At 38.0% G+C, this 9,004-nt stretch overlaps 2 protein-coding genes across 2 annotated transcripts; both read right to left on the bottom strand.

The window, feature by feature from the left end:
• Window positions 1–1,045: 1,045 nt before the first annotated feature.
• LOC112696658 (UPF0481 protein At3g47200) lies at window positions 1,046–2,656 on the bottom strand. The gene is made up of 2 exons (XM_025749482.3): window positions 1,821–2,656; window positions 1,046–1,740 (listed from the first exon to the last, which is right to left on the bottom strand). Exons 1-2 carry the CDS (start codon window positions 2,523–2,525, stop codon window positions 1,060–1,062), a joined length of 1,386 nt encoding a protein of 461 aa, XP_025605267.1. The 5' UTR covers window positions 2,526–2,656; the 3' UTR covers window positions 1,046–1,059.
• Window positions 2,657–3,576: 920 nt separating this feature from the next.
• On the bottom strand, window positions 3,577–7,113 carry LOC112696657 (uncharacterized). Its single transcript, XM_025749480.3, has 3 exons — window positions 5,761–7,113; window positions 5,076–5,271; window positions 3,577–4,314 (listed from the first exon to the last, which is right to left on the bottom strand). Exons 1-3 carry the CDS (start codon window positions 6,463–6,465, stop codon window positions 3,791–3,793), a joined length of 1,425 nt encoding a protein of 474 aa, XP_025605265.1. The 5' UTR covers window positions 6,466–7,113; the 3' UTR covers window positions 3,577–3,790.
• Between the last annotated feature and the right edge of the window lie 1,891 nt (window positions 7,114–9,004).

Below are 9,004 nucleotides of genomic sequence, written 5' to 3' on the forward strand. Positions count from 1 at the left end.
TACATATTAATAAAGTAAAAAATAAAAAATTAAATTCAAAGTAAAAATAAAAAATTTTATACATGTTAATGAAACCTCTTTCTTTTACTATGTTTATGAAACTTTGATTTTGCCACATAACGACTAACGACGCTTATTTAAGATACACAAAGTGGCTAGAAGCTATTTTTATCAAGTAGATGATATGTGAAAATTTGTGCCAAAAAAGGGGTTACACCCAGTGACGAAACTTGGAATAAAATTTTGGGGGGTCACATAGAAGATAATTGTCAAAATACTTTTTATATGGACTCCATTTAAGATAAACTCGTCTAATCTCATTTCTCTAGTTTTGGTGATATTGCTGAATTTAAAGCTGTTTTTCAGGGTCTCGTTCCAAAAAATTAAGGTCAAACTTATCAGATGTAACTTTTTGAACTTTTAAAAGTTGTATCTCACTTTTTTCGCGATTCATTAAAGTAGAAAAACTATCTACATGTGTTGATATTGTAAAAATTATATGTTTTCCTTCTTAAATATTAGTCTTCCTCTTAAAAAATGCATCAATTCTTTAATTTTTCATTATTATTTTATAATAAAATTTAAATATATATCCTGTAGAATATGTAAAGAAGAAGTTATAAGAACAAATATTAAAATTTATAATATTTATTGAATTTTTTTTATCAATTTATACAAATACAATAATATTAATACTTATTGAATATTCAATTATTTTTTATCATATAAAAAATTAAATTAAATAAATAGTAAAATATAAAATAATATTAAATTAAATAAATAAAAATATCTAATTTTTTATATTTAAACTTAAAGGTAGAAAGAGTATTGCTTATTAAATTTATTGGGTACTTTAAATCATAGTAAAGTATTTAAACCAATTGAATTATTTTTTATTTTTTGAAAAAGTACTACTAATTTTTTTATAAAAAATTTGGGGGGACCGTAGCCCCCTTTGTCTGAACTAAGCTCCACTACTGGTTACACCAGAGCAACAACTCTACAGACAGAGCCAGTATGTATGTCATTGTAGATCAGAAGAAAATCAGCGTCAATTAATCAGTTAAATTTTTGGGGATCAAAATACTGATAAGCCGCGAAGTAGGTCTGAGCCACAGTAAGAAGCAACAAAACGAAGGCAGCAAGTGCAGAGATAAAGGACCATGGCGTATCAAAATACCTATACTTGAAGGTAGCCCACTGAACATGCCAACTATTACTATAATACTGATGAACCTCGTTGAACAATCGAGACAAGTAACACATTTCCAAGTCAACCGCGACGTCTTTGCCAGCGTTGTTAACGAAGCTCGCAACTTCCCCTTCAGTCCCAAAGTGGTTCTCTATTATGTTCCTGTCGCACAGGTACTCCACATCCCTGTACGTGTTTATGAGGCAGTCCAAAAGCGTGACGTACGTGGTGAACTGCTTGGAGCACGAGCTGTAGCACTGCTCGAACGCCACACAGTTGAGCAAGAACGAGCTCATGAAGTCGTCTACCGTTAGCATCGGCATCTCGATCACGCCGTGTTTGAATGTTACTTGCAGGAATGTTTCTTTGTCGTTCCCCGGGTTGATCTTGATCCCTGAACACCGAAGCTTGGAGACGCATTGGATCACGTGCGTTGGTGTTGACACCGTTTTTGGCTCTGCCACTTGTTCGTCGTTCGGGATGAAGCTGGACCGAATCAGGTCCAGTAAGTGCATCCCCTTTGCCGTCGTGCTCTTCTGCGCTATTACCTGTATTGCACATATTGAATACATATACACGTAGGATTATTAAATATAAATATAATTGTGCATCATAAACTAGGACACACCTCGTCTGGCCTAAGCAAAATGTTATTGAAGAATTCCAGTGCAAGGGCAGTGAGCGAGGACGTTGACTTATCTTGGGGGATGTTTGAGACCTCAAACAAGCGTTGAAGGATGAAGAACGGGATCTGGTTTTCTAGCTTGAGGAAATCTCGGTAGAAAAAGGGTAAAATCCAGGACATGGTGACTAAGGGATCGTTGAGTTCAAAGGGTACCAATCTTGCAACCTTGCGGAAGAGCTCGATGATGAAACAACCGTCAAGGACCATCATCTCGATGAAATCGTGGGTGTCTAGTTGAAGGGCTTCGGAGTAACACTCTCTGGCTCTGGATTCTAAGGGTGCCAGGGATTCTAATAGGGCCTCTAAAGTTAACCCATGGAGGTGTGTCCGAGCAAGTAGGGAAGCGAGGTAGCTCCACTTGTGTTCCTCGATCATGTTCAGGCGAGATTGGGCGCGGTGGTAAGGACCAATGGACACGATTCGGGGATGGTAGGCTTTTCCGTTTGCGTCGATTAGGCTCTGTGGAACCCTGAAGATGCAACAGGTTCTCTTGCCTGCGCCTTTACTTAAAAGTTTAGGGCTACCTGTGATCTTGGCTTGCATGGAAGCTAGTCTCTCTTGGTTAACTTTCCACTTGCACATGTCTATTACGTGGTAATTGTTTTTGTTGGGTTCTCCTCCATCTTCTTCATTGGAACTGTTTCCCATGGTGAAACTTGGTTGTCGGTGGTAGATGGGAGTGGTGGCTTAGTTTCTTCCAATAATTTAGTTCGTCACGCTGTTGATTTTAATTTATATTTTGTTGGGACATGCATTATACATTACTTGCACGCATTGGATGGATGGCGTATTGACATTGGCCCAGGCTCTTTAATGTGGCAACTGGGGAAGCCGACACCTTTGAAAGTTTTGTTATTTGATGGACCATATGAAAAGGGGACAGAAGCAGAAATTACTGGAGAAAGTCCTTGGAATTAAGACACTATGATCATCATTTGAAGACCAAACACATATAAAAATGTTAAAAGTATGGCAAACATGGAGCAAAACACAATTTGGTGTGTTTGAACGTCAGAATTCCATGCCATCCGGGAACAGGGGTGATCTCTTCTAAATTTGTAGGGGGTTGATACTTGATACTATAAAATAAAACTGTTTACACAACTTGACAAAATTTTGGTAGGCCCAAACTGAAGGAATACGTTGGTTCCACTAAATGGGTAAATGTGGAACGGGAAGAAACCAAACAAGTGTACCTCTATAGAGAAAGAGAGTGCTTCAATTGGGCCAGGATACTAGTCGATATATTTTTAATATTGACTATTTTGGATGTTGAATTCTTGATAGATGGAGCCCAGTCTCACAACGTTCATCCCCAGAAATCAAAATAGGCCCAGGAAAGCACAACACAAACCAAGAGCTGCAAACGATAGCGATCGATCACTGCCACTGGAAAAGCATAACCTGAAGAGAATCCATCTGGGTTGATTAACACAACAAGGAGATCAGTAAAAGAAATCCAGAAACAAACAATATGCAAATTTGACTTGACAAGTCATATCCAAACACGAAAAGAAAAGGGGCATTGGAAAAAGAAAAAAACATAAGATTAGACTGATTGGTCCTTGTCAAATTGATCCTTTCTTGAGTGAAGTGAGTAGTACTCAATCCTCATTACATACTATTCTCCGCCGACAACTAACATCTAACAATTCCTTCTTCCAATATTAATTAGTAAATAATAAACATAACATCAACATTAAGTGTGAAAATTATAAATATTAAGAAAGTCGACTTGCTACATACACGAGTCATGTACATATACCCAGATTATCTTCTTGGGTTTACTTCTCTTTTTTTTTAGATTATATCTAACTAAGCCTATTCTAAGGTGGTGAAAAAAGAAAAGAAAGAATAAGGTAAAATCTTGGACAATTTAATTAGCTGAGCTGCGTCAAAATTTGGCCACGGTTTTAACATTCTAGCTCCTCTGAGAATTCTTCAACTAGAAATCCAAAGATAGCAAGTTCAAGCTCCCCAGCCATGTCCCTTATCTGATCCACATTTTTCTTCTTCCAACCATTTTCCTCTCTTGTAAAATCTTCTTCTATCATCATGTCAATTGTGTTTGACTCCACTTGTTTCCAAAGCTCCATTCTCTTGCACACCTTTCTCACCACCATGTCCCTATTATTATAATCTTCTAAGCACTCAATTTCCCTCTCTTCCTCTGCAATGACATCAGATACAAGTCTCTTAAGGCCTTCTGGGAATTGAAGTCTTGATGACTCAAAGAGAGCTTCAAATACTTGTTCTATCAAGCAATTTTCTTTACACGATAATGCTTCACTGGCCTCGTATACATATCCATCATCTTCCATGACCGTTTCATCCTCCTCCTCTTCTTGATCCAGCATTATTTTCTCGAGTTCTACCGGATCTAGCCCCGCGAGTTTCTCGAATCTACGAAGCTTGTACAATAGCTTCTGCTTAGTTCCTGTCAAAATAAAAAATTATCAATCATAAATAATATATATGATTGATGTTCAAACAATGCAAAACATGGAAAACAATGAGTTCAAGATGCATTAAGGCTCAGACGCTATTAGTGGGAAATTTAAGGCGTGGGAAACCCGAAACAGATCATAAAATGGGTTCCACCACTAGTTTAATTACCATAGCCATGTTAAATTGATCTGTAACTAAGAATTGGTATGCAACAACCAAAAAGGACCAACTTTTATGAAACCCCAAAGGGCTAAGATAGCTCAAATGTTATGCAGCGCACTAAATACAAGTATATCCCAATCTAGGAGAGATTTCCTAACATGAAAAGATGTGGGTCACGTTAGAATTTATTTACAAAATGGCACAAATACTTTTCAACTTAGCTGTAAAAACAAAAAGTACGCCAAAGCCACATTGAATGGGAAATGCTCTCTGAGTGCTTAGCATATGTGATCTTCCAAATGGAACCCACATAGATAGCGCGGTTACAATATCGACACAATCACATCACCTAGAATGATGAATCATTTTTCGCTCTTAGGCTAATTAAGTAGGTGCACAGTTTTCATTATTAATCTGCAGTGATAAGATAATTGAGTATGAAATGAATGAACACAAATAAAAACAGTGACACCACCATTTCTCCATCACCAAATGAAAGAGGCGTGTGGGATGGGGCGTTGAGGGAAAACGACGGCACAACAAACAGAGAGAATGGTACAAAAATAAATAAATGAAATTATGACATACTCTGCATTATGGCATAGCTGCACTCCAAATCGAAACCATGCTCCTCATTTTCGTCCTCGTCGTCGTTTCCATGCGCTTCGTCATCGTCCTCGAAGGGTGGGTCTAGAACAGACACGGGACTACACTGTTCCTTATCTTCTTCTAGTTCCCCCGATCGGAATTTATGCACACTCTCACCGCCGTTACTTTCTTTGTCCTATTAAGATAAGATAAAATGTTCATCAGCAAATATGTTATAAATTAATATGGAAGGTACATCCAGTTCTAACGAAATATTCAAATTAATGTTATTGAGTGACGATGCTTGCTGTTTATTGCGGTACAAGATGCCCTCTTTACAAATTGAACAAGAATACAATACAAACTTGGAACCGTTATGTGCTTAATGGCGAATGTGGGGATCTAATGACGGCAAGCAAGAGCAAACAAAAATCACAGTTTGTCATGTTTTATGAAAAAAGTCCACTTGAAGTGAGAAAATGGAGAAAAGATTTGCATGTGGCAGAAAAAGAATCGAAAAGTACAATCATAAAAGCATAACAATAATAATAACAACACGGTCCATGGAGCTAAATCTTAAAGGAAATAGCAGATTACCGACAAAGAATAAACTAAACCCCTGAATGATTAATATAGTAAGGTTGAGAGACGAGTTGACTCAGAAAACAAAAACTGATCAACGAACCTGCGTAGTGTGGGGAGTCTGTGGTGATGAGGGCGGAGGTGAAGGTAGCTCCGGCGTGTTGAGGCCGGAGGAGGAGTAGGGGCTCTTTTGAAGAACAAAACGGAATGGGCTTTCACAGAATCCTCCATTGTGAATAATATGGCGGTGGTGGTGGTCATCAAAGTTCGTACTAGTGCTACTTGAGGTTTCCATGTCGAGAGACTCATCATCGTTGCTCTCTGACCAAACAGAGTATGAACATCGAAACCCCAACTCGTAGGATCTATTAATCACATTTTCTCGATCTTTGAGGGAGCTCACCTTGAGCTTGTGCTTGCGGCGGTTCTGCTTTAGTCTCCTGAAGAAGGAGCCCAATAGGCCGAAGCCGTGATTGGTCTTTTTGTGTTTGTGGATCCTGAGAGCGGCTTCGAGAAGAAGCGCGGCGGTTCGAGAAGGAATGTGAAGGAATATGGGCTTCTTGTTATTATTGGGCGATGGGAGTTCCAAGAGAGGGGATTTAGTGGTGGTGGTGGTGGTGGTAGTGGAGGTGGAGAAGCATGCGTTCTTGCAGAGATTGAGTGGGAAAGTTGTGCTGCGTTGTTTGCTGTAGACGAGAGTAGTAGTGGTGGTCTTCATGTGGGTTCTCCTATCGGAAATGTACTTGTTTAGTAGGAAAGGCTCTTGCTCTTCTTTCAGAAGCTCCTGTAACAAGGACTTGTGACCCATCACGTTAGTTTTGGTTCAAGACGGAGAGAGCAGAGTTTGAGGAATGCGAGTGTTGTAGCTACAACATTTGGGGGAAGAGAGACAGAGAGAAAGAAAGAGAGAATGCCGTGGAGATTCAAATCTAGTCTAATAGAAAAGGCTAAAGTATCCAGGTTATAAGAGCAGAGAAGAGAAGAGACTGATTGGTGAATGGTAAACGAATTACTATAGAATAATGTTCCAGAGTGGAGGTGGGGGAGACAATACAAAACACAACAAATATTTAAAATTCTGTATTCTGTAATCTGTATGTAGATTGTAGAGCCAGGAGGGGGCTAGCCGGCTAGGTAGGCTGCTTCCATAAAACAAAATACTGACTACTGCTATACTAATACACAAAATCACTTTCTCAACTACAGATTACGGTCATTAGTAACTAATTAGGATTAGGATGCCAGCGGTTACTGAGCCCAGTTGCCAAGTCTCAACGTAGTCCCTCCTGTCAACACATTTCTGGGGGCAACCTGCGATTGTAAACCATGTTTTAAATGTTACCGCAAATCCGTAATTAGCTAATTATATACTCTACGTTTTTGTCTCACCCCTCAATATTTGACTGCTGAGTGCTAACAAGGCTACCACTACACAAGGCTCTCTTTATTGTTGTTCGGTTCTCCCTTCTCCCTTCATCTTAATATCCTACCACAGCTATGAGTGTTCACGGTGCAGTTTGGTTTGGTTTTTTAAGAAAAAGTCATTCGATCCGATCGTCTAATTAAGTTACGGTTCGATTTGGTTTGGTTTTTTTGTCAAGGCCATCCGAACCAAGTCAAATCAATTAAAATCGGTTTGGTTTGGTTTGGTTTATTTGGTTTTCTATCAATTTAAAAATTATTACTACCATACTATTATGCAAAGTCATAACATTGAAATCAACAAACAGAAATACACAATAGCTAACAAAGTCTTGATTTAATGAAATTTAACGACAACAGAATTCAAATACGACAATTAAAGAAGTTTAATAGTTCAACAGTCAACACAACTGAAAATAAAAATAAATTGTCATTATACTGATAGCAAAGTTATGGTGTCTTCTCCAACAAAATAGCTAAACTTCTTAATACAAACCAACCTGAAATAACAACAACAACAACAACAACAACAACAACAACAACAACAATAATAATAATAAATATAAGGAGAACAATTCCTACCATAACAAGATGTACTCAATTAGACTCAACACCAGAATCTTCTTCACTAGGGTCAGGAGTGGGTGCAACTTCTACAAAATATAATAAACAAGAAGCAATCATAACAAATAATATATATTAATAAAAACTATATTAAAATAAAAAATTATAAGTAGAAACTTAACCATACCTAATTCCAACTTCTCCAATTCCTCGATGAGTTCCTCAAGGACAAGTTTTGGAGAGTTTCGAAGCCAATTTTGTGTACAAATTAACGCTTCAGCTGTCATCGGAGTTAGAGAACTCATATAATTATCCACACCTTTCCTCCAGTACTAAATGTCGATTCTGAAGCAACTGTGGAAACTGGCATGGCTAAGACATCTCTTGCAATCTGCCCAAGAATTGGATATTTAGTGGAATTCACTTTCCACCAATTTAGAATGTCGAATTGCATGCCACTCTTCTCTAATGCCTCCATAAGATATAACTCCACCTCATTCTTGTTAACACTCTCATTGAATTGCATTTCCTTCTAAAATTCCATAGCAAAAGAAGTTTCATGTGCCTCAAGCTCTTGTGTGCTAATTTCAGGAGGATCTTGCCGAGTAGATCTTTGATAGTTACCACCAAACAGCCTATAGCTATCAAACACCTTGAAAAGCGTCTCCTTCACCTTTGAAGTTAAGAATTCAGCATCTTCTTTTTCATACAACTTTTCAAAACTCCACTTAATCAATTGAAGCGTATACCTAGGATCAAGAACAGTTGCAATGAAAATTATCATGTTTGTGTTTTTTATATTTTCCCAATACTTATCATACTTGGACTTCATTTTCTCAGTCATGCCCTGAAAGTACCGTATCTAAGCTTCCCATCCAATGCTTAAGTGTAGACAATATTTTACAAAAGTCATTAAAGTGTTGAGAAGATGTCACGAACGTTGAACCAGAAACTTTGTTAGTAACCTCATAAAATATTTTAAAAACATGACAAAATGCCTTGCATTCTCCCAATCCTCAGACTTAGGAATCCCACCAGCCATCATAGCATATTTAGAATCTCTCTCCCCCAATCGTTTAAATGCCTTTTGAAACTTCAAAGCACTTTCAAGCGTTAAAAAGGTAGAGTTCCACCTGGTAGGAACATCTAAATGGACAGTGCCTTTTTCCAGAATTCTAGCTTCCTTAATCATAGTTTTAAACCTCTCAGTACGACCCGGTGATGCACGCACATGCCGAACTGCATTTCTAATCTTTAAAATTGACTCATGCATTTCTCTCAACCCATCATTCACAACAAGATTTAAAATATGAGCACAACATCTAACATGTAAAAACTCTCCCCTTAATGGATGTGAGTTC

This window comes from Arachis hypogaea, chromosome 6 (assembly GCF_003086295.3).
Source record: "Arachis hypogaea cultivar Tifrunner chromosome 6, arahy.Tifrunner.gnm2.J5K5, whole genome shotgun sequence".
NCBI lineage: Eukaryota > Viridiplantae > Streptophyta > Magnoliopsida > Fabales > Fabaceae > Arachis > Arachis hypogaea.

Excerpts from the sequence above, each read along its gene's own strand:
- LOC112696658 (XM_025749482.3), bottom strand. The coding sequence starts at position 2,525 with ATGGGAAACAGTTCCAATGAAGAAGATGGAGGAGAACCCAACAAAAAC. Across the intron at positions 1,741-1,820 it reads TTTTGCTTAGGCCAGACGAG|GTAATAGCGCAGAAGAGCAC; the intron begins GTGTGTCCTAGT and ends TGTGCAATACAG.
- LOC112696657 (XM_025749480.3), bottom strand. The coding sequence starts at position 6,465 with ATGGGTCACAAGTCCTTGTTACAGGAGCTTCTGAAAGAAGAGCAAGAG. Across the intron at positions 5,272-5,760 it reads AGACTCCCCACACTACGCAG|GACAAAGAAAGTAACGGCGG; the intron begins GTTCGTTGATCA and ends TTATCTTAATAG. Across the intron at positions 4,315-5,075 it reads CAGCTATGCCATAATGCAGA|GAACTAAGCAGAAGCTATTG; the intron begins GTATGTCATAAT and ends TTATTTTGACAG.